We start from the raw sequence: 26,592 nt of genomic DNA on the forward strand, positions 1-26,592 counted from the left end.
GGAGTTTTCGCTACTAAACCACTAGTGAATGAGTATTATTCGACTGTGTTCTTCAAGCCTCTCCAGAGCGACCTGATCCACGCCGCCGTCTCTTGCTGTCACCTAGGGTATTTCAATGGTACTGTCCTCACTACTGTATTCAAGTCCTTGGTAATTTTCAAGAATGATTGCCTATCGAAGTGGCAGGGTCCAAACGATACATATCGAACGTTCGATCGTAAATCGATCATGCGAGTGTCGTGGCGGGCGTTATGAGTATGTCTAAGGTGGTCACTACAGCAACGACAAAAGAAAAGCGTTACAAAAATATTTGTAATTTCAAAGGAGACGACTTACCTTACTCATCGTAGGTGGTATCGTCATGTGACAGTCCATGCGATGCATGTGCTATAACGACAATTCCATTTTTCCCATAGCCAGGGTAAAGTCTGCCAATATCACGCAATAATATCGGCAGACTGTCGGATGCGCTAACTATCCGCTGCAAACGCAAGTTGTGGAAGCATAGGTACTGAAACAAGTACAGTTCGTCCCTTTGTCCGGAACGCCCTTCTCTTTTTATGGAAGGCTTAACAGATTTCCACAGCCGCTCAATATTCTGGGTGTGGACACTGGGGTCATCCGAAGACACGAACTCCGCAGAATGGTTCGCGAATTCCTGATCGAACCCTTCAGCTTTCATAGTCTTGTAAGACTGAAACTCGTCTGTAATAACTTTAGTACCAGGCAGTATGAAGTGTTTTATGAGACCCACTAAAGTGACCTTGTCTCGGGACAATACTCTCACAACGAAACACTTCCGGAACTCTCTTTCTATTCCACCGAATACCCAAATGTGATCTATTTCACTTTTTGAAGATCGTCCTCTCTGGTTCTTTCGTCTAGCTATATGAGATTCGTCTACTTCTACAACTTCATTCGCTCCACCAATTGGTACACTGTCATTTGTCACTACCACACAACAGACTTCTCGTAGCTGAGTGGTTACCGCGACAGAATTTCAATCCTAATGGGCCGGATTCGATTCCCGGCTGAGTCGGAGATTTTCTCCGCTCAGGGACTGGGTGTTGTGTTCTCCTAACCATCATCATTTCATCGCCATCGACGCGCAAATCGCCGAAGTGGCGTCAAATCGAAAGACTTGCACCCGGCGAACGGTCTACCCGAAGGAAGGGCCTACTCACACGACATTTTTAACATTCTCGGCAAAACTCAAAGTAGTCACACACGGTATTTGCAGATAACTCAGTTTCTGATGCTGTTGCTTGCAACGTGTAGTCTCGAATCCAGCACGATACTAGAATTACGCTCGTCTGAATAGATAACTTGGAAGAGTCGAACCACGTATTTTTCGTGATATACGTTCGTTTTCCGCACTGTCCGCAATGAAATTGCAACGGTATTTCAGTATCGACACTCCTCTTACGAAGTTTTACAGACTTTGCAGCACCACAGTAAACACAGTCCCTCCTTCCCTCGTCCGGCAGAACTCCATATTTGCGGCAAAAAGTCAAACAACTCTCAGTGCTGGATCTACATGGAATTAGAGTTTTCCACGTCAGAGAATCCGCGGAAGCAACATCTGGAACACCAGACATTACACTAGCTATCGGCAGAAACCGTCTGGGTGTCCCAGTAAAGTCGCAAATAATCAGGGCGGAAATGTAATGTAGACGAACTAAAGGAACGACGGAAAACAGATGAAAATGACAATCACAAATAATTGATCATAACGCCCGCCACGAGACTCGCATGATCGATTTACAATCGCACGTTCTATATGTGTCATTTGTACCCCGCGACTTCGATAGGCAATCATTCTTGGAAATTCAAATGGTTCAAATGGCTCTGAGCACTATGGGACTCAACATCTTAGGTCATAAGTCCCCTAGAACTTAGAACTACTTAAACCTAACTAACCTAAGGACATCACACACACCCATGCCCGAGGCAGGATTCGAAACTGCGACCGTAGAAGCCCCGCGGTTCCGGACTGCAGCGCCAGAACCGCACGGTCACCGCGGCCGGCTCTTGGAAATTACCAAGTCTTTTGCGCTCTAAGTATATTACTCATTTTCACGCAGTAAAATTGCATGATGGTGATGATTCTGTAAGAGATCGAAACCGGTGACAGAATCAAATCAACAATTTAAATGCGATCAGGATTGCTTTTATTGAAATAATTTTATTATAATTTTTTAATTGTTGTTTGTTTCGAGGACAATGTTGCAAAAGAAATTCTCAATTGGTGGTGTTTGAAAGTAGTCATCTCTCATCTGCAATGACCTCATACTGTTGTGTGTACAACAAAGCAGTGAGGAAATCGATACAAGTCGTGTGACATGACGGTGATTCTCAACAATTTAGGAGGTTTTGAAAGGTCCAAGCCGTTGCTTAGCATCAGTCTGAGGCCACTCTAATGACGAGCAACATGAATGTTTCTGTACCCATTCAAACATAACGTAAGAAAATCTCAAAATGCCGTAAGAACATGGAACTACGAGGGCAGTAAGAAGGTAAGTCATCAACGAAGATTTGAGTTGTGCCAGTGCATAGGACCCAAGGATACCGTCAAATCGCGGATGCATAACATGCAGTTATAAGCAGGGTAATCTGTTTTTACAAACCAGCGATCCAGGACGTTTCTCATTGTTTTTCTGAGGCAGTCTGTACTGGGGTAACACAAATATCATTAAGTTTGTGATTATAGGATAATTTGAATACTACACATTTTACGTTCTCCTACGAAATTTCCATGTCAAATGTTGTTAGCATTCACCCGTATAAATGTTAGACAAGATGAATACATCACCACGTAATCTTGAAACACAGGTTTTCTATACGCATATCAGAAGGAATAGCACATTTTATAAGAAATTCTAACGCATTATTTACGGATTTCATGCATTAAGATGTACTTTTGTCAGAAAAGTAATTTGTCTTTTAAATAAAAGGCACCTTATTAAAGGAATGACAAGAAATTTGAAATTTTTGTTTCCACTCACTTGTAATTAAATTAGTTGCTTTACCTTTCACCTTTGTTTCTGTGCAGTTCATATTTTTAATCCTAAAACAGTGCACCCATAATTTCCGCCTAATACTGAATTAGTAGAGCCCGCTGGAATTCGAATTAGACGGAACTACGTATGTACAATAGGCTGACACTATAGTCGTCACTGCTTGATGTCGTGTTTCAGTTCGGTGATAAGTAACTGAAAGCACGCGCTACCATTTGTACAGAACTTCTAACGCCATGGCATAACTCCTGATCTGCCACAAGTAGTTGTGTCGACGACGAGTTCATAAACTGTCCGAGCCCATTAAGCGCCCAAACACAAGCGATGCATCGCTAGCAGGAGTATTATAGCCTGTAATCGGTCGCTCTCTTCCATCCTGCCGCGTACGAGAAGTTTTCCAACCGATTTCAACCAATATCTCGAACGTCACTTCATCTGCAAGTTCTGTTTATTTGGCAAAATTGAATAAGTCGACTAATATTCGTAAAAAGTCAGTACTTGCGATTAATTAAACTTGTTTTGGGAGATTTTCCTTTGAAAATGTAACACTTCTACTAGACAAAAATTCAGGCTACTGTTATTTGCTACTGATACAAAATAGAAAAAAACTGTAAGTCTGTATATTTGGGATTTTCTTCAATCGGTTCACTGGTAGATATTTTTGGAAAGAAATTACCTTATTTTTCTAATTTCTTTACTACGATGCAAATAATTTTTGTGTTATTGTCGGAGGAATTCAGTTTTTCTTGAAAGTACATTCAACAGTAACACACTGGACTCGCATTCGGGAGAACGGTGGTTTAAATTCTTGTCTGGCCATCCAGGTGTATGGTTTTGACGATTTCCCAAAATCGTTTAAAGTGGATGCCAGGATGATGCATTTGAAGGGGTACAGCCAATTTCGTTCTCTGCGACTTTCTCTTTCCGAGCTTATGCTCCGTTTCTAATGATCCCTTTGTCCACTGGATGCTAAGCCATAATCATCCTTCTTTCCTGCCTTCGAAAATACATACATTTCGATTATGACGATTTTTCTGATAATCTTCTTATTCAGTCTGTATAGACATCTAACCCTGTCATGATCGAAGTCCTTCGCGCTTATCTTAGATCATATTCTAATTTTATTTGTAGCCTAGGTTATACACTCCTGGAAATTGAAATAAGAACACCGTGAGTTCATTGTCCCAGGAAGGGGAAACTTTATTGACACGTTCCTGGGGTCAGATACATCACATGATCACACTGACAGAACCACAGGCACATAGACACAGGCAACAGAGCATGCACAATGTCGGCACTAGTACAGTGTATATCCACCTTTCGCAGCAATGCAGGCTGCTATTCTCCCATGGAGACGATCGTAGAGATGCTGGATGTAGTCCTGTGGAACGGCTTGCCATGCCATTTCCACCTGGCGCCTCAGTTAGACCAACGTTCGTGCTGGACGTGCAGACCGCGTGAGACGACGCTTCATCCAGTCCCAAACATGCTCAATGGGGGACAGCTCAGGAGATCTTGCTGGCCAGGGTAGTTGACTTACACCTTCTAGAGCACGTTGGGTGGCACGGGATACATGCGGACGTGCAGTGTCCTGTTGGAACAGCAAGTTCCCTTGCCGGTCTAGGAATGGTAGAACGATGGGTTCGATGACGGTTTGGACGTACCGTGCACTATTCAGTGTCCCCTCGACGATCACCAGAGGTGTACGGCCAGTGTAGGAGATCGCTCCCCACACCATGATGCCGGGTGTTGGCCCTGTGTGCCTCGGTCGTATGCAGTCCTGATTGTGGCGCTCACCTGCACGGCGCCAAACACGCATACGATCATCATTGGCACCAAGGCAGAAGCGACTCTCATCGCTGAAGACGACACGTCTCCATTCGTCCCTCCATTCACGCCTGTCGCGACACCACTGGAGGCGGGCTGCACGATGTTGGAGCGTGAGTGGAAGACGGCCTAACGGTGTGCGGGATCGTAGCCCAGCTTCATGGAGACGGTTACGAATGGTCCTCGCCGATACTCCAGGAGCAACAGTGTCCCTAATTTGCTGGGAAGTGGCGGTGCGGTCCCCTACGGCACTGCGTAGGATCCTACGGTCTTGGCGTGCATCCGTGCGTCGCTGCGGTCCGGTCCCAGGTCGACGGGCACGTGCACCTTCCGCCGACTACTGGCGACAATATCGATGTACTGTGGAGACCTCACGCCCCACGTGTTGAGCAATTCGGCGGTACGTCCACCCGGCCTCCCGCATGCCCACTATACGCCCTCGCTCAAAGTCCGTCAACTGCACATACGGTTCACGTCCACGCTGTCGCGGCATGCTACCAGTGTTAAAGACTGCGATGGAGCTACGTATGCCACGGCAAACTGGCTGACACTGACGGCGGCGGTGTACAAATGCTGCGCAGCTAGCGCCATTCGACGGCCAACACCGCGGTTCCTGGTGTGCCCGCTGTGCTGTGCGTGTGATCATTTCTTGTACAGCCCTCTCGCAGTGTCCGGAGCAAGTATGGTGGGTCTGACACACCGGTGTCAATGTGTTCTTTTTTCCATTTCCAGGAGTGTAGAATGATTTAATTTACTTACAGAAATTAATTTCTGGAACAACTCTTTTTCAGAGTAGTTAACCTACATCTGTATTACAGAATATATTTTTCATTCCCGCCAAATGAGTTGTGTAGATCCTTCCAGTATGCATTTCGCAAACACATTATAAAGCCCTGAATTCCGTCCAAGCCTTGGTCGCGAAATTTGCTTATGTCTAGCCTCTTTCGTTCTACATTTCTAATCAATTGATGTTGAAGTCCTAATTCAGAGTGATCTGTGACCTGAGTAAAGGAGGTAAATGATTCACTTATCGTTATCTCTGAGGGATTTCAATAACCAACTGTGACAGTCCAGGGAAAGTTTCCACTTGGTTGGTCGATTTTACTAAGTTGAAAGGAGGTGGAATATATAATCGTCCGTAGCTCTTTTTATACAGGAAATGATCTCACACATTGATGTCTGGTGGAAAATGGGGGAAATTATATTTATATTATCACACAGAGCAAGGTTTTTCCTGCCGTGTCACACCTCGTGGGGTACTGAATCATTCGCTGCACGAGCAAGTGCCCCCGTGAATCTTGATTGGTAAAGTGAAGCATTTAAGCTCTACACTTTTCAGACTGAACTGACTAATAAACAAATAAATGAACGCAATAAAAGCTCTAAGATCGGGTACGATCTAGCAGCGAAGAATTTATTCTCTCTCTTTCAATACACACTCTCTTTGGTACGGTTGAGACAGCTTATGGATACTCTCTGAGGGGATGAAAAATGAAGTAAATTTGCATGACAATTAACTTGCATTCATAAACCTTACCACATATTACTGAAACTACACATTTGATGCAACGTGACCACGAGACTGATTTTCTTATGTAACTTTAGTCCCTCAGGTATCAACAGGGGGAATGAACATCGGTGAGAGTTGAGTGTGAAAAGGCTAATATTACGAATGTGATATATTATCTGTTTCGAAATAGGATTACGGACATGTATACGAGCAAGGGATTCGTGCAGACAGAAATTAGAAAGGGGAGGCACTGTAATTTCACTCAGATAGGTTGTAGTGATACGTATATCATGACTTACACATTTATTGTAATAAATCTTGGTATTTTCTCTGAGTAAGCATGATACTAATGAAATGATGGCCATATGTGAAAGTAAGTCTATTCGTGTCTTTTTTTGCTGTAGAGTCACACTTTTTTTTCCAAAATGTCACGCTGAGCCCATAAGGACGTGCGCGAGTCCAGCTTTTTTTATGATTTCGCTTGGCTAAAAGATTTTAGGTTAGCAATTTAGTGCGCAAGTATATACGCCAGGAACTTTATCTAGTTCTCTGTTTATTAACTGTTAATATTTTGCATCGGTGGTAGTACTGGTTCATGTTAAGTTGTATTTTCGATTGGTTTACACGTCAAAAATTTCCGCTGTGGTGAGCAGCCTGAACAGGTTGTAGTAGGTACGTGACAGTTGTAAATCTATGCAATCACTGTTTCAGCATGCCATAGCGAAAGTGTAATTTTAATAGAAATACAAAAGTGAGTTTCCTTTTAACAGCGGTAGTGAAGAAACTGTTAAATATACGTGTCTTTTCCTTAGTGAACTCTTTGTGGTTAGATAAAATAAGATAAATATAAAATAAATATAAAATTGCTCATGTCAAAACACACTTTTTCTGTTCATATTTACGACAAAATGTCAAAAGAAAATGCACTTGTTGATGAATTACATAAAAGTGAAAAGTACGATAACGGAGCAGGAAAATAATTGTAGAAACTCATTTGGGATCATTTGACTGCGTGATGCAAAGACAAACTTCTATGTCAGTTAAATTTTATCAGTGCAACTTGTGTCCGGTTTTTATCTCTTAATTGCTTCAGATTTTTTTCTGATCTTCTTAAAGTGATTCATTTTCAATGAAAACAAAATGGACACCCTAGTCTGCAACCACATGGCGTCCGATATCGTGCTGAAATGAATCACTCCCTTTAATCAGCATTGTTTCCGTAATACTGGGAAATAATGCGTCGCATTTCTAGCTACGCTTGGTAGTCTAAAGGAAGAAATCGGCTCAAGACTCGTCACTGTGTTTGTAGTCCTACAACCTGAATGGTTTGGGAGCTGACGCAATGCTCTAAGTGCAAGATCTTAAACTCGCAATGAAAAGAGTTAAACTTCACACGGAATATCCAACAAAAATCAAGTAAATCACTCTCTACTCCTAGTGGTTCTGAGGCCATCAGTTTTGAACGTGAACTAACTAATAAGTTAGAACTCGGGCCAAAACCAAACACTGTGTAGTAGCAGAACGTGTGTTTCTACCGATTTCTGGAGCCAGAGTGCCCTCCGCCCGAAGATTCACGAACCTCCTCTGCAAGCAGCGTTCAAAGCGACTTCTTTATTTAGGGGCGACCTCCAACCAATCAGCTACGCCCACTAAGCCACCCCCAGATGCTGAAAAAGAGTGGGCAGTCGTTGGCTCCAGTTCTTTCATAACAGAGAGGAAGTTTCAGAATGAACTACACTCATGCTCATAAATTAAGAATAATGCTGATACATGGTGAAACAACGCTCTGGTGGTCGGTTTTTTGGTTTAAATCACCTCGGGGTATGACGATGCGGTGCATTTGACCTGCGGTCGTCGCACGGTGGCGCTGGCAGCAGTCCACATACGCAGAGGTGTGTTGGTGCATGTCAGAGTACGGTGCAGCGAGTAAGTGAGCAGAGGTTTTCAGACGTGCTAATGGTGACTGTGTGTTGAAAATGGTTCAAAGAACACATATTGAGGAAGTTATGAGGGGCGGAATACAAGGGTAACTGGAGGCTGGTCAAACACAGCAGGTCATTGCACGGGCCCCGCCGTGTGCCACAAAGTGTGATCTCAAGAATATGGCAACGATTCCAGCAGACAGGAAACGTGTCCAGGTGCTACAGTACGTGACGTCCACAGCGTACAACACCACAAGGAGACCGATATCTCACCATCAGTGCCCGCAGACGGCCACGGAGTACTGCAGGTAGTCTTGCTACCTTATTGCAGCCACTGGAACAGTTATTTCCAGATACACAGTCTACAGACGACTGAACCGACATTGTTTATTCGTCCGGATACCTGCAAGGTGCATTCCACTGACCCCTGGTCAAAAGTTAGTCTGTAAAGCCTGGTCTCAAGAACACAGTACATGGTCATTGGAACAGTGGTCCCAGGTTATGTTCACGGACGAGTCCAGCTAAAGTCTGAAGAGTGACTGTCGCCGGGTTTTCATCTGGCGTGAACCAAGAAACAGATACCAGCCCCTTAATGTCCTTGAAATGGACCCGTATGGAGGTCGTGGTTTGATGGTGTGGGGTAGAATTTTGATTGGTGCGCGTACACACCTGCATATCTTTGACAGAGGAACTGTAACAGTTCAGGAGTATCGGGACGTCATTTTGCACCAGTAATCCCGCCTTTTCAGGGGTGCAGTCGGTCCCACCTTCCTCCTGATGGATGATAACGCACGGCCCCACCGTACTGCCACGTGGGAGTATCTTGAAACAGAAGATATCAGACGAATAGAGTGGCCTAGCAATTCTCCAGACATAAAACCCATCGAACGCGTCTGGGGTGGTCTCGCTGCACGTTTTCAAACCCCTTCGACATTCAGGAGCTCCGACAGGCACTGGTACAAGAATGGGAGGCTATACCCCAGCAGCTGCTCGGCCACCTGATCCAGAGTATGCCAATCCGTTGTGCGGCCTGTGTACGTGTGTATGATGATCATATCCCATATTAATGTCGGGGTACATTCGCAGGAAACAGTGGCGTTTTGTAGCACATGTGCTTCGGGACGGTTTTCTCATCTTACCACCAATACCGTGGACTTACAGATCTGTGTCTTGTGTGTTCCCTATGTGCCTATGCTATTAGCGCCAGTTTTTTGTAGTGGTACGTTGTGTGGCTCCACATTCTGCAATTATCGTCAATTTATGAGCATGAGTGTAGAAGGCTTTACACACGATCCGACAGGATAAGACCAAAAGACTTGATTTTAAAAACGGGTGGATGGTTTTTTTTTGTGGCTTTAGGTCGCACAACTTCAGACGAAGTTATGAATGCACTGCGAGGCACAAGGTTAAAACAGCAACTAAAAAGGACAACACTATAATAGGTACATTAACAGGCAAGGGATTAAAAGAAAACAGCATAATCAAATGTCCTTAGACAGGGTTGTCAAGTGGATAAAACGAAGAACGCGAGCAGCTGCTCCTGGGTCATCCGCTAAAATGGCATCCAGAGTACATGGCAGACCAAGATCAATGCACAGTGTATTAAAATTCGGACAGGACGTTAAATTGTGGCGTACCGTCAGCAATTGCCCACATGGGCAGAACGGCGCCGCCACAGCCGTCAGCAGATGGCGATGGCTGAACCGGCAGTGTCTAATTCGTAACCGAGCCAAAACGACTTCCTCCCGCCGAGAAGGGCGTGAAGAGGTTGTCCAAGCCGTGGGGAGAGGTTTCAAGGCCCGAAGCTTATTTTCAGTAAGTGTAGCCCAATCGGCATGCCACAGCGATAAAATGCGCTGACAAATGACCCTCCTAAAATCAGATGAAGGCACGCAACAACAAGCTGTCCGAGGCTGGAGGACCGCAGCCTTGCTGTTGAGACTTGCATCCGCCATCCATTTTTTTTAAAAAAAAGGCAACGGATTTTTCCTCGCTGGTCAGGCTCAGCGGTCGGTGATTTCAGCGAGGTGCCACATATGGTACTGGATTGTTCGGATCCATGGAAGGTAGCCAGTAGTGTGTCTCCAAAGCAATCGAATAGCTGTTGAATTTCCCATTGTTTTATTGGTTGTTGGCATTTTTGGTTGACAGGTGCCACTGTACTAGAACTCCCATTATTTTATTGGTTGTTAGCGTTTTTTGTTGGTAGTTCTCATTGTACTGGAACTGTACATTTATTCGCCATTGTCAAGTGCTTAGTCTCTAAACACTGGAAAAATAACACTTTTAAAACGTACATGTTTGGCTGAAATGCGGGTTGTGCCCCGCTGCCAGCCCGCCCCGTGCTGGAGGAGTGTAAAGACAGTACGGTAAGGAAGGCGGCGAGACTCACTGCGCTTCGTTGACGGCCCCGCCCTCGCAGTGGAACCTGGCGGGCACGGTGCGCCACTGCTTGGCCAGCGCCACCATGGCGCCAGCGTCCAGCACGCCGAAGCCGAACAGGTGGTTGAACTCGAGGCCCACGCCGTTCATCGTCCAGTGGAAGCGCCGCTTCGCGTCGAACAGCGAGTTGCGCTTCGACGTGAGCACCGTCAGGTGCTGGATGTCCCGCCACGTCAGCTGCGGGCTGCGGGGAAAAAAAAAAAAAAAAAAAAAAATGGATATCACAGATCTGTTGCAGGGAAACTGAATGTTTCTCATCGGCTGCAACTAGTGTATTCCTGAAATCTTCTGTTAATAATAGCGTGCAAAGTAGTATAGTTAATAACTACATCATGTTGCCACAATCAAGAAGAGAGACTGTACCGACACGACGCTAGAAAGGCTGTTCTCGCGGCGGGGCACCCACATCTACATCTACATCTACATCTACATGATTACCCTGCAATTCACATTTAACTGCTTGGCAGAGGGTTCATCGAACCACAATCATACTATCTCCCTACCATTCCACTCCCGAACAGCGCGCGGGAAAAACGAACATGTAAACCTTTCTGTTCGAGCTCTGACTTCTCTTATTTTGTTTTCATGATCATTCCTACCTATGTAGGTTGTGCTCAACAAAATATTTTCGCACTCAGAAAAGAAAGTTGGTGACTGAAATATCGTTAATACATCTCGCCGCGACGAAAAACGTCTTTGCTTTAATGACTTCCATCCCAACTCGCGTATCATATTACCACACTCTCTCCCCTATTGCGTGATAAAACAAAACGAGCTGCCCTTTTTTGCACCCTTTCGATGTCCTCCGTCAATCCCACCTGGTAAGGATCCCACACCGCGCAGCAATATTCTAACAGAGGACGAACGAGTGTAGTGTAACCTGTCTCTTTAGTGCACCTGTTGCATCTTCTAAGTGTCCTGCCAATGGAATGCAACCTTTGGCTCGCCTTCCCCACAATATTATCTATGTGGTCTTTCCAACTGAAGTTGTTCGTAATTTTTACACCCAGGTATTTAGTTGAAGTGACAGCCTTGAGAATTGTACTATTTATCGAGTAATCGAATTCCAACGGATTTCTTTTGGGACTCATGTGGATCACCTCACACTTTTCGTTATTTAGCGTCAACTGCCACCTGACACACCATACAGCAATCTTTTCTAAATCGCTTTGCAGCTGATACTGGTCTTCGGATGACCTTACTAGACGGGAAATTACAGCATCATCTGCGAACAACCTAAGAGAACTGCTCAGAGTGTCATCCAGGTCATTTATATAGATCAGGAACAGCAGAGGTCCCAGGATGCTTCCCTGTGGAACACCTGATATCCAATATAATTAATAATCACTACATATCGCCTCTACTTACGGACACAATTTTAATGACTGTCTCACTGCTGAACTTATCAGACTATCAGTATTATTTTGAAGTTACAGAACATTAAATGCGAATTAAAACCGATTAAAAATTCAGAGAGAAAATCGTGTAGCAAATATGAGTCCTGACATTGAGAGGTTACGGTTAAGCTTTTGACACACCCTTGTGAATGAAAGCGTTTTCAGCATCTCTTGGCCTCGTCGATAGGTTTCTCCCCAAGAGCGCACATGCCTTCAATGAAATGATGACGAGCAACCGATAACCAATGAAACAGAGGTGGCCCTAGCAAACATGAGACCTGGATGCTGTAATTGACACGAGATTACAAACAGGGTGTTCATAACTACGAAATGAAACACTGATATACATGTATCCCTGCTGATGACAATACTAGCTGTTCCCAGCCATGTGTTAAGATGGCTCAGTCTGCTTAAACAGTAAAGAAAGAAATGAGAAACCATACGTTTCTAATATCAACCGAAATCTGTCATAAATCCCAGTCTACTTCTCCCCCCTCTGTGTGTTTATCTCCACCTGCCCCTCTCTTTGTCCATCTTCTCCTCCTGCCGCCTTTTTCTGTCCAGCACCTCCCCCCCCCCCCTCTCTCTCTCTACCATCTGCTTTCTATCTCCATTTCCTCTCAGCCCACTGTTCATCTCCCATTCTTCTCTCTTTGACTTGAGCCTTTTTTATTCTTTTTGCAAATTTGGATTCTATAGCAGTACCAATAAGCCGTAAATACAGATCACTTGTTTGCTAACAACATTTAACTATTATTTGTATATAAATAGTCAGTGTACTTCAAATTTTTGCACGTTAGTGTAATAAACATATGGGCACACAGGCTACATATTTTTAATAATTTAATATAATTTTAATATATTCAATATGTATTTAAAATATGTAGCCTGCGTGCCCAAATGTTTATTACAGTAACGTGTAAAAATTTGAAGTAAACTGATCAATTACTTTTTGAGATTTTTGGTAACAAAGTTTCCACTATTTATATTACATATGTGTTTATATATTACGTGTATTATAACTTGTCCGTCATAATGCTCTTCAGAGTATTTTGTAAAAGGTAGAAATATATCGGTTAAGGACTTTTGGAATTCTTTGGTAGAAAATTTTCCCCTTCATAATTAAAAATTGATTTATATATCACATACATTTAAAAATACGTATGTAAAAAGAAGCACCTATTCGAATGCAACGTTGTGTCAAAATTTCGAAGCAGTCAGTTCAGAGATTTCGGAGATTGACGATTTTGGAGAAATAAACATTTACATTTTTGTACAGTTTTTCTCTATAATTATTACATTCATATTTATATATTATATGTCGCGCTGCAATAGGTGTATAAAACACGCATGTATTCAAATGTAACGTTATATCCGAATTTGAAAGTAACCGGTGAAGAACTTTCAGATATTTATGATCTTGAACAAAACATTTACATTTTTATATAGATTTTCTGTATAATCATTATATTTATATTTGCATTTACATGTCGCGCTCTAGTAGGAATATAAAAACACGCGCGCAATTGAACGTAACGTTACGTCATAATTTGAAAATTATTGGTGAAGAGCTTTCGAACAAACAATTATTTACATTTTTATTTACGTACATTTTCTGCTGAAATACTTAATTAACAAATTATTATTGGATCAGCTCGATGAGAAACAGTACAGAGAAAGAGAAAACTGAAACTTCTTGACAGAATAAAAACTGTGTGCCGCACCGATACTCGAACTCGGGACATTTGCCTGCACAAGCACATCGTGCTCAGTCGGTAGAGTACTTACCCACGAAAGGCAAAGGTCCCGAGTTCGAGTCTCAGTTCGCCACACAGTTTTATTTTGCTAGTAAGATTCATATCAGTGCACACTCCGCTGCTGAGTGAAAATTTCATTTTGGAATGAGAAAACTATTAACTGTTAATAGGGGTCACTATAAATCCAAAAAGAGAACAAACAAATCATCAAATAATGGATAATACAAATGAATACCACAACGTTTGAATCTGCACATGATTTACAGAGAGTTAAATCTGCAATGATCGTGTCCGCCAAAAGGAACGAAGAACTATACACGCAACTAACATTTCGGATTGATGACTTAGAAGTCTGCAGATATTTTTGCAATGAACAAGTATCTATTTGGAACACTATTTCATTTGTAGTCCGGTGAATCCTCTGTTGTTATCTTGTGTGAGTTACACCATCCAGGTGTAATGTTTGCTAGGGCCAGCCCTGTCTCATTAATTATTTGTTGAGCTACACATCCTTCATTAAAGGCATGTGAGTCCGCGGGGAGAGCGATCAATCAGTGAGGTCAGCCGATGTGGATCGTTCTAACACGCACAGCAGTACGTCGAAGGCTTAGCTGTAACCTCACAGCATACCGAGGACCAATATGCTACAATCTAAATTCGAATGCAATCGTTCTGAGAAGATTTGATTATCTGCTCAAAGTGGCGGCAACCGTTAAATATAGACCAAATTTTAATAGCTCTGCTTCTTCTTCACCGGGGAAGCGCGGTGCCTCAAAAAATACTATAGGTTGATACTTGCAGTCAGGGCAAAGTGGGAAACCTCTGTAAACGATATAAATTATCGGTTATCTAACTGCTAGCAGGCTGTCCTTGACCACTGCCCTTTCCACAAATTGCTTCTAACCTATTTTGTTTCATATCGGAAGAGTATGGGTTTGGAGACGTTCTCAAGTCATAAAACCGAAGAGCACAGACGCCCGAATCCGAAACTGCCAGCTTCTCATCGGGTCAGCGTTAGCAGGCAGACGACTCTGACGCATAGGACACATATTGTCGGCACAGTCCGCCAGTGATGTATGTAACAGAAGGTTGCAGATGATGAAAATCAGGTTTTTTAGAAGAACAGCAAGTTATTAAAGATGACACAGAAAATAAATACAGAAATAAGGGCGTAGTTAGAAAGTATAACGAATGTACCTACAATGTATAATTCGGTTAGACAGAACGTATCAGTCTCGTGTTTAGAAAATGACGTACACGTACAAGCCAAGCCGTTGATGCCCACACGGAGGAGAAAAGGATAGATAGAAAAGCTGTCAGTAGAAGTAATACGCTACTGGCCATTAAAATTGCTACACCAAGAAGAAATGCAGATGATAAACGGGTATTCATTGGACTAATATATTATACTAGAACTGACTTGTGATTACATTTTCACGCAGTTTGGGTGCATAGATCCTGAGAAATCAGTACCCAGAACAACCCCAACTGGCCGTAATAACGGTCTTGATACGGCTGGGCACTGAGTCAAACAGAGCTTGGATGGCGTGTACAGATACAACTGCCCACGCAGCTTCAACACGATGCCACAGTTCATCAAGAGAAGTGACTGTCTTATTGTGAGGAGCCAGTTGCTCGGTCGCCATTGACCAGTCGTTTTCAATTGGTGAGAGATGTGGAGAATGTGCTGCCCAGGGCAGCATTCGAACATTTCCTGTATCCATAAAGGCCCGTACAGGACCCTGCAACATGCGGTCGTGCATTATCCTGAGAAATGTAGGGTTTCGCAGGGATCGAATGAAGGGTAGAGCCACGGGTCGTAACACATCTGAAATACAACGTCCACTGTTCAAAGTGCCGTCAATGCGAACTAGAGGTGACCGAGACGTGTAACCAATGGTACCCCATACCATCACGTCGGGTGATATGCCAGTATGGCGATCACGAATACACGCTTCCAATGTGCGTTCACCGCGATGTCGCCAAACACGGATGCGGCCATCATGATGCTGTAAACAGAACCTTAATTCATCCGAAAAAATGACGTTTTGCCATTCGTGCACCCAGGTTCGTCGTTGAGAACACCATCGCAGGCGCTCCTGTCTGTAGTGCAGCGTCAAGGGTAACCGCAGCTATGCTCTCCGAGCTGATAGTCCATCATGCAGCTGCAAACGTCGTCGAACTGTTCGTGCAGATGGTTGTTATCTTGCAAACGACCTCATCTGTTGACTCAGGGATCGAGACGTGGCTGCACGATCCGTTACAGCGAAGCGGATAAGATGCCTGTCATCTCGACTGCTAGTGATTACAGGCCGTTGGGATCCAGCACTGCGTTCCGTATTACGCCGGTCTAGTGCTGTTTGTGTATGAGAAATCGGTTGGAAACTTTCCTCATGTCAGCACGTTGTAGGTGTCGCCACCGGCGCCAACCTTGTGTGAATGTTCTGAAAAGCTAATCATTTGCATATCACAGTATCTTCTTCCTGTCGGTTAAATTTCGCGTCTGTAGCAAGTCGACTTCATGGTGTAGCAGTTTTAATGGCCAGTAGTGTAGTTTGCACGAGGCTTCACTGTCTCATGCACGAGGAGAGAAGAGATACATGAGGAAAATTGGGCAAGGATATGGAAGGAAGTAGGCTGTAGCCTGTTCAAAACATCTGTCTTGGATCTGCAGCAAACAGTTTAGGTTAACCATAAGAACCTAAAAGCATTGTTGTTTGAACCAGCTCCGGCACAATATAAGCAGTGTTTTATTAAAAACTGTGCACATGGCACAGCTCATGGCAAGGGAGAACAGGGTTTTACATATATTGGTGTAACATACAACAAAGCACGGAGAGAAATTGCATTTAATTAGGAGCATGAAGGTGAGGTTGCTGTAGGTTTAGTGTAGTGTGTACTGTACTCACTTGGCCTCCAGCGCCAGCGCGAAGACGCCTGCCGCTTCCGGAGCGGCCGCTGACGTGCCAGAGTGCGTCGTCGTGCATTTCCCGTAGAGGTCCGTCGTCGCCTGGAACACACGTTGTACACTTTCATCTGGTGCATATGTTGTTAACTCTAGTCTCTACAGTACAGCCAGACGCTTAGAGGAGGAAGTTCTCCTTTCTTCCATTACGTGTATGTGTGTGTGTGTATTGGACCGGGGCTATTAACGATGGACAGGCTTCGTCCGGCGGTAGCCCTCAGTGGACACAACCCCACAACAGGCCACAGCCGTCCACCCACGCCACCGCCGCCCCATACCGAACCCCGCGAGTGTCTAGTACCAGAATAGTGTACCCCAAATGTTTGCGTGGTAGAGTAATCACGATGTACGCGTACTTGGAGACCGGTGGCCGGAGTGGCCGAGCGGTTCTAGGCGCTACAGTCTGGAACCGCGTGGCCGCTACGGTCCCAGGTTCGAATCCTGCCTCGGGCATGGATGTGTGCGATGTCCTTAGGTTAGTTAGGTTTAAGTAGTTCTAAGTTCTAGGGGACTGATGACCTCAGATGCGGAGTCCCATAGACCTCAGAGCCATTCGAACCATTTGTGAGGGTATGTGATATTGTTGATAGTGATCCATACGCTGGAGGGAGCGTGAGTTGGGCTGCCCACGTGGTGTGATATGGAGTCGGATATGTGTCGGTATGGGGTTTCATCCCTTTTCTTCTCTCATCATCACGTACCACAAACATGACACCTCATCCTTTACAGTCACCTACGCTGATGAGTTAAAACTCAATATTAAACCCATTGAGAGGCTGAACGCAGCTTGGCGGCGTTGGGACGATGTGAGGCGGTAAGCAAAGGATATAAACGCAACACAGATAAATTGAGAAACATCATTCTAGTCACGATATGGACTGCAAATGAGGAACTCGAATGCCAAAAGGGACTTTTACAAAGATTAGATGGTTATGCCCCAGTTCCTTGGTGAGGGCATCTCGGAAACGGCTTACTGCAGTAGTGAGCATCTATGGAAAATGGTTGACAGATGGTGAAACCAGAACGGGCGACAAGGAGTTGAACATTCACGCCTTATCACAGGACCTTGAGGTAGGGTTGTCGAGTTTGTAAAGCAGGATATTCAGCGGTACTTGACAATGGAGTACAGAGCTGGCACAGATGCAAATGATTTGGAGCACACCGTTCAGCGCACATTGCTGAACAAGAAACTCCTAGCAGACACCCCCTACATGTTCCCGTGTTGATCCAGTGGCATCGTTAGTTATGATTACGGACGCAAGAGATCATCAAGATTGGACTTTTGTTAGAACTGGTCGATGGTCGTGACCGGATGCGACGTCATGCAGGGGGGACAGCTGCTCGAAACAAGACTTCCGCCATGGACGCAGGCTGCTGGGGTAGTATTGTATGGTATGGAGGAAATTCGCCTGAGCTGCTGTGGGTCTTGTGATAGTAATCAAAGGGGCCTTAACAGCAGTGAACTACTTGAACATTATTGCAGACCATCAATATCCTTTCATGCTTATTGTCTTCCCCGACAGCATTTGCATCTTCGAGTAGGATAACTCCCCATGTGTGACATTACCGTAACATGTCGCTAAGCGATATTTTTCATTTTCTATCACTATTTTGTGCTCATTGTATTGTGGGTACTGGACTTGTGTGTTTGGGTGAAAAGTGTTGCGATTTTCGGATGGGTAGGTGCACTCCTGGTGTGGTCTCAAGATCCTATTGCCAGCAGAAGGTAGTCAGTGGATCCACTAGGAGACGCGAGCCTCCTCAGCGAATCCTTTAGGAGAGGCGAGCCTCCCCAGGGAGACAGGCAGTCTTTGCGAACTAGCTGAGAGCCGGGGGCGTCGTGCGGCCACTGCACTCACTAGAGAATAACTGAGTCTGAAATTTTTGCCTATTCCACTTGAACATTAAAGACCAAGAGGCTGCATCAGTGCCAGACCACCGAGAGAAAGACGGTTGCTTTGACTCCAAAATTTTGGCTATCCGATCGAATTTAGTTGCCCTGCCACTTTGCTTGACGTGACGTGAAGAGCCTGACCACCTGAGGAGAGACTGTGCAAGGCCTGTACCAACATTGTATTTATTAATGTGCTGTTTGTATTCCAAGTCCGGCCGGAGTGGCCGAGCGGTTCTAGGCGCTACAGTCTGGAACTGCGCGACCGCTACGGTCACAAGTTCGAATCCTGCCTCGGGCATGGATGTGTGTGATGTCCTTAGGTTAGTTAGGTTTAAGTAGTTCTAAGTTCTAGGGGACTGATGACCTCAGAAATCGAGTCCCATAGCGCTCTATTATATGAAGATGTAAAAATCTAAGGGTTTATTGGTAAAGAGAACATTGCAACGCTTTCCGTCGACGATGCGCTTATTTGTTTGGGCTGACTACATACACACATTGCAAAAGTGATACTGCAAATATCTGTCGAAAACACAAAGAAAACGTGCCTGACGAGCGCATCGAGCGAAGTGGAGGAAATCTATAGGAAACAGGCAATTCGGCCCGACTTCGCTTAGTATATACGGCTGGACGACTTGTCTGCGGTAGTTTTTTTTCCGTGTGGCTAGGGCCTCCCGTCGGGTAGACCGTTCGCCTGGTGCAAGTCTTTCGGCGACGTAAGTGTCGAGGCGATGAAATGATGATGATAAGGACAACACAATACCCAGTCCCCGGGCCGTTAGGTATGACATTCCGTCGCGCTGACCACTCAGCTACCACTGGCGGACTATGGGGTAGTGACAATGAATTATAGACAAAACAATTCCGCGCAAACCAGTCTGACTATTAGTGAAAAACGTATCAAAATCCCTATACAAGATCCTCAGACTGGGCTTCACATAAAAAAATATGGCTCGGGGAACTTTAATTTATAACATGTGCAGAAGCCGCTGTCGTAAAAACCGAAGTGTACGCTTTAAACAGAATCGATATATACATATGGCGGGAGCCGTCCACACAACCGCTGGCGCCACTACGCCAGAGAATGCATTCGGGCAATAACATCGTAAGCTCTACGCAGCGAGAAATGATTTAGGCGGTAGGAATCTCTTGAAGGGAGCTCCTTCCTCTAGGATCGCATTTCTCGTGTCTCTTACTCTTGGACAGATACTGGGAATAAGCTCAAAGCGTATAGCTCTCTCGCAGTTTATCAGTGAAGTGCAAGGCCATTTCTCTGAATAACGATGACAATCGAATGGATTAACACAAAATTCAAGCTATCACCCCAGAAGTCTATTTTTTCTTGCCTAATGGCATTTCAGGTTTGGTCTAAAGAGTATCATTCCCTGTCGCGCTGCTTAGGGTCTCATTCCTAACAACTTGTAACAAAAATACACTTGTCTCACTTCGATCATCCTTGCGAAAGGACGACAGCTGATATAGATATAACCAGCAATAAATAAACCGATAACCTTTTTTTTCATGTCTGATTTATTCCAGAGGCAACCGGTCTCGGCATTGCACTACGCTATCTTCAGGCTCCATATGATCTTATATTGCCAATCTCCGTACCAGCACATTTAACACGGCTCACATTATTTACGAGTTTCGAACAATACTCAAGGATTACGGAGACGCTTCGGGAATTCAAATGAGAATCCCTGGAGGGTAGGAGGCGTTCTTCTCGAGGAAGTCTATTTAAAAAATTTAGAGAACCGGCATTTGAAGCTGACTGCAGAACGATTCTACTGTCCCTAACGTACATTTCGCTTAAGGACAGTTTTTCCCTTGCTCTGTTTGCGAGTGGATCAGAAAAGGAAATGACTAATAGTACGGTACACTCCACCACGCACTGTACTGTGGCTTACGAAGTATATATGTATATGAATGTAATGGCGGTGGAAGAACTGACAGTGGGTGACGAGATATATCGAGGGCCTAAGCCATCTGACTTGTCTGGAAGCTTGAGAAAATGTTGAATAATGTCGTCGCGCAACATTGATTCTATACCCGGGGCCATGCTGATTTAGCTTGCAGTGGAAGACGTGAAAACCAATGATGTTAACTTTTCTAATATAGTGTTTAGTGGGGTTGTACACATTCGTCTTACTTTATCAACAAGAAAGGGCTAGTAGCACGCCTAATAAATATTTTAAGGAAGTCTGTTGAAACATAAGTAAAGTCTCTGGAAACAAACAGTAGTTTCACCCAGCTATTTACTGAAACAAGGAGGTCAGATGAAGACGGTGCATTTATTTGGCCTTTTGATATTTGTTATTTAAACACAGGCACAATTTGGAACTGATATTTCCATTTAAATACGGGATTTATTTCTTGCACGGAGAAACACTACAAAGAATAGGTGAGGAAATAATTTTTTGGAGGATTCTTACAAGAAGAAAGGTCAGGTTAGTGGCACATCTGATACAATGTCGAAGACAGTGAAATTCACGCTGGAAGGGACAAGGAGCAGTAGAGAGAGAGAGAGAGAGAGAGAGAGAGAGAGCGGGAACAGATAATAGGAGCACAAATATACATGAATATGAAGGACAGGTTACAGAGGCTGAGGGGTGTAGCAGATTCATACAGATGAAAAAATTACAACAGAATAGGAAATGTTGTAGGAGAGAATCAAATCAGTGGAAAGACAGATGAATCATGAAAGAAAAATCGACAAGCAACCACCGTGTGCTGACATGAGAGACATGCGCTTAAAATTGGCGACCGCGCATGCGCGCGAAGGGCGCCGAGCAAGCGAGTACTCACGACTCCGGTGTTGGGGTCCTTGGCGCCGTTGCTGAAGGTGGAGGCCAGCGTGGAGGAGCAGCTCTCGTCGTAGTGCGCGTTCTGGCCGTCGTTGATGGCGCTGTTGATGGACACGGTCCACATGCTGGCGGCGTACCCGTCGCAGTTGCAGTCGTCGTCCTCGCCGCCGTCGCCGCTCGCCCACACGTAGATGTTGCCCAGGCCGTTCCGGCCCTGCACAGCACAGCACAGTCTCAGCTTCGTCGCATTCGTCCTTATTCCCGTTATTTGGGAGCCGTAGCCACATAAATGATGCGCAAGCTTCATAAAACATCTCAGGTGTAGACTTATCACCGAACTAGATTCCATTTTGACGTAACTACTATTATCCGTTGAAGTACAGTCATCACTTTTGAAGAAAATATGATTCATGAGTAATCACCTTAAATAAGAAGTTTCAACGCTGCTAAGTTTTTTTTTTCGTCAAGGTACTATACATTCTAATCAAAGTAGTCACCATGAGAAAATTGTTCGGGTTGTACCATCAACCGGGGCTACTTTACACACTTGCGACTAAATTCTGTTGAGCGCCGCACGTGGCTGGTTTTCGAAGTTGTCAGTAAAGTGGCTGTTTGAGTAAGACAAGCCAACGGCCTTTCCGCAGTTGTACCACACTGCGACCATGATGGGTTACAGCCTGCGTCTACCGAGCACTCTTGGCAAGCAGGGTGCCCTTGTGAAGCCAGTTTAAGAGATACTTGACTGAGATGTCACGAAAACTAACAACGGCAGGGAGAGCGGTATGCTGACCACATGTCCCTCTACATCCGCATCCAGAGACGGTAATTGGCTGAAGATGACATGGCGGTTGGTATTTACTTGTGGGCCTGTTCAGACGGAGAGAAAAGGAAGTAAGACATACTGGACTTTATAGGTAGGAAAATCATGATTGTGCTATTCGTACATCATCTGGCTGGGTGACAAATGCATTATGTACTTTATGATGCCTAGAAACTTTCATTGCTGTGTCATAGTTATGTTCTAGTTATTTTCCTTGTTTATAGGAAATTTATTTCAGTAAGATCTCAAAAGGTAGGAACCGTAGGCGAAAGTAGTTCATTGTTGAGGAATGTTACTAGCAAGCCGAAAACAACCGAAGCTATACGACTCTCACTTGGGTGGGGTAACTTAGCCCAGGCTATTAGATGCAAACAGAAGGAAGAAAGAAGAAAACGAAGAACTTTATTGCACATACCATAAGTAATATCTCACGACGATAGACAGTTGAGCATGTGAAGGTGACAGGTGTCCCAACATACTCCTTGGTATGGGCTGATGCTGAAGATACCTGAGAAATCGGTTAACAGGATATTGTGGGCCTACTTGAAGAACCAAAGGGATTACGAAGATGGTTTCTGAAGTTCAAAGAACACCTGATATGTCTTTTGTAAATGTTCAATCGTTATTGAAATGAAATTGAGTTAATGGCACCTCAAGCTGCTACAGAAATGCTGTAAAAGTAAAAAGTGAGAAATTCACTTTCCAGACAAAGCGGAAAAATTATTTTCAGTTTACTTCATAAAAGCTTAGAATTGAAATGACTCACCATATTCCATTTATTCTTGTAATGTGTTCTGGCATGTCAATAAAGTTGGTAAAGTGTCTCACCATTTCAGGTTTCCTTTTTCTTCCCATTTCAGTTTTCCATACGTGTGTAAATTTACGCATTTCGAGGTAGTAGTCTCGAATATCTTGCTAACAAGGAACCACTTGAGTGCGAGGTCGCCAAAGGCAAATGGTGTTTACGGCGTTCTAAGCCCCGTATATTGTCTACCATGCAACACTAATATTGAGTGCTGATGGCGACAGGTGGCGGGCCTGAAGGCGTCCAATGGTGAGCACAGGCCGAGGCGACGGTGCATAGCTGAACTGTTTGGTTGATGAGTAATTAAGTTAGTTCGTTTTGTTTGGATGTGGGCGCAAAAAACAACTGTAGTCATACGCGCCCGAGTCAACACTACAGAACACGAACACAGTGTAGTTAAACGACTATACGTCAGTCCCAATGGACAGAATAGGAGACAGCTAAACACAGGCACGTGGAAAAAGAGCTAAAAAAATATTATACAGAAATGGAGGCCCAAAACTAAAAATTAAATGGCCTTCACCATATTGCTTCGGCGGATAAAAAGTAAAACGCGGTCGACAGCCCGCGCGTCATTCGCTGAAACGGTTGATAAACCGGACGGCAAACCCAAGCTGAAACGTAAATTGCTAAAAAAAGGGCATTCCAGCAGGAAGTGGTGGACAGTTAAAATTTGGGAGCAACGTGTACAAAGTGGTGGGGTAGCTCCACTTAGCAAATGACGATGGCTGAAAAGGCAGTGCCCAATACGCAGCCGAGTTAAAATAATCTCTTACCGGCCATAGGGCCGAGAGGAGGTCGTCCAAGGCGCTGGGAGAGGCTTAATAAGCCGCAGCCTATTCCCGTGAAGGGAGGACCATTGGCGATGCTAAAGGGATACCACCTCCTAACAGACGGCAACCCTGAGATCATCGGAGGGAATATAGGTACTCGCGGGCTGGGGTACGAGGACTGCAGCCTTGGCAGCAGCGTCAGCAGCCTCATCTCCAGGCAGACCGACATGACCAGGGACCCACAGAAACATGAGACTGTCTCTACGAAGAGTGAGCAAGTGACAGTTTTCTTGGACCTGCTGCACTAATGGATGAGCAGCGTACAGCGCACATAGACTTTGGAGGGCACTGTGTGAGTCTGAGCAGGGGACACAATTGGAAAGGCCGTGTCGCCGGATGTGCTCCGTGGCCTGATACAAGGCGAAGAGCTTGGCTGTAACAGTTTTCGAAACTGAGACCAAGGAATTTCGCAGAGAGAGAAATAATTGGCAGATGAAATATTCGAGTTTCTACAAGATGACTCAGTGGAATGTGTCGTGTCGTATACCCTCGACTGCGCGGACAATGTACGCAAGGAGTGCAATGATCAGGTCACCTGAACGTTTCATGTCCGTGGGTGCCTAAGCAATTGGATGATATGATGAAAGGCAAGCGAATGATGTCTTCACTGAATCATCTGGAACGGCACTCCATGGAGAATGAAGGTTTCCTGGACCTCATTGTTACTGACAATGTAAAGTGGTAATTGCATTTCACGTCGGAATCCAAGCAGCATAGCATGATGTGGAAAAATCAGGGTTCGCCTGTGACAAAAAAATTCCCTTCAGCCCCATCTGTTGGGAAAGTGATGTTAATGGCCATCTGGGGTCGCCATGGACCGTTCTTGCTAGATTTCATGCTACAAGATAGAACCAACAAAGCTGACAGTTATTGTTCCATACTATCACGTCTGAGGGCTACCAAGCGCCGAGGAATTGTCGATGTGGACGACGTGATTCTGCTCCACAACAATGTGAGACCACATGTGGCAATCAGAACTGCCGAAAAGCTCGGGGCATTCTGAGAGATTCACGTTGACCATTTCACGGACTAAACTAATATATTACAGCGATATTTAAATAAAGAAAGTGATAAACATTCGGTTACACTCAGATAATTTACAATAGATGGTTAGTTCATAAATAAACAATTAAGCATTGTTGCACAAGTGTGCTCATGATAAATGACAACAGATTATTGATAAATATTATTTAAACACTTATTTATACCTCCTTGACAGAGGCGCTTCTTGGTTCTCTTTTCAATTGTGATGTCTACTGACATAAGCGACTGACCACTTTTAAATTAGTGCAGTTTTTTAATAGCAGTTGCAACCAACATTTGAACAATGCTACTGGCGCAATAGTAAACTATTCATTAAGTAAAACACAAGTAAAAGCAAATATGGCGTATTCATGCTGCATTCATTTGCTGTGTAAATGTGGAAAATACGATACTTTGAGAAACATTTTCATAAAGAACAAGATGTCAAAGACGTTGTAAATCAAAAAATGAAATAGATACAGATACATAACGTTCAGGGATGGTAGCTATAGAGCAATTCTGTTATCTGGGATAACATTTTTTGAAATCACACGAAGCGATTAAAAGTTGTTAATGCATAGGGTCATTGTGAAAACGTGTATTCTCTGTGAGATATTAACGTCTGTAGTTTTAGAGATGATGAAATATTGTTGTGTCATCGGATGTGCCTCATTTATCAGAGATCGCCAATGTATTCAGATGTGCTTTAGTACGTGATGTTATTCTCAGATCTCAAAAAGCTGCCATCTTTAAGGTCGTCTCAGAGTCCATTGCTGGTCATTCCGCATTCTGCTAAGCGAGCGAGCACTGTCCTGCTTCCTTCTTCTGGGATTTACCCACATCCGATCTTTGTCCCGGGCTGACGAGGAGTGGTCTGCCGTGAGCCCCGGTCCCTCCAGCGTTCAGCCGTACATCAAATACACATCACGTCGGGCAATTCTGAGTGGCCGATTAGCTCGGCTAAATAAGCGTAACGTTACACCGTAGACGGGGTTTTTATTTAACGCATGACTTTTATTCATTTTGAGGTTATAACTGTCCTTAAGAACCCTGATCGTATACACGAATCTATTTTTATCAATTATGTAACTAATTATACTTTGCAATATTAATGAAACACACAAATGTTTGTAAAGTAACCCTGGCCGATGGTACATCAACACGTAAACTCGTACAGTATCTGATCAAAAGCATCCGCACATCCCAATACAATCTGGAACTGAGCATATGTCACGAGAGACTAATCTGTCACTATAAGAGGAGGCATGGTGTATTATGTTGAAAGTAGGGAAACAGTAACAGCAGTATAGGTCGTTCAGGAGCGCTCAGTGACTTCAAACATGGGCTAGTGATTATATGTCTAAAAACTAAACTAAAACGAAACTCCGTCCGAAGAGGCCTTGGCAGGTACTGACCGGCCGCCGTGTCATCCTCAGCCTACAGGCGTCACTGGATGCTGATATGGAGGAGCACGTGGTCAGTACACTGCTCTCCTGGTCTTATGTCAGTTTACGAGACCGGAGCCGCTACTTTTCAGTCAAGTAGCTCCTCAGTTTGCCTCACAAGGGCTGAGTGCACC

The 26,592-nt window shown here is 44.4% G+C and overlaps 1 protein-coding gene across 1 annotated transcript in view; it reads right to left on the reverse strand.

Moving 5' to 3' along the window:
* The window catches only part of LOC126266626 (neuroendocrine convertase 2), a 1,418,212-nt gene that overhangs the window by 159,189 nt on the left and 1,232,431 nt on the right, over nt 1-26,592 (reverse strand). The window contains exons 8-10 of the mRNA XM_049970986.1: nt 21,534-21,746; nt 16,782-16,882; nt 10,669-10,902 (exon numbers count right to left, since the gene is read on the reverse strand). Coding sequence (XP_049826943.1) covers nt 10,669-10,902; nt 16,782-16,882; nt 21,534-21,746 — 548 coding nt within the window. The remainder of the gene's footprint in view (nt 1-10,668; nt 10,903-16,781; nt 16,883-21,533; nt 21,747-26,592) is intronic.

The sequence above is a fragment of the Schistocerca gregaria genome, chromosome 4, assembly GCF_023897955.1.
Source record: "Schistocerca gregaria isolate iqSchGreg1 chromosome 4, iqSchGreg1.2, whole genome shotgun sequence".
NCBI classification, from domain to species: Eukaryota; Metazoa; Arthropoda; class Insecta; order Orthoptera; family Acrididae; genus Schistocerca; species Schistocerca gregaria.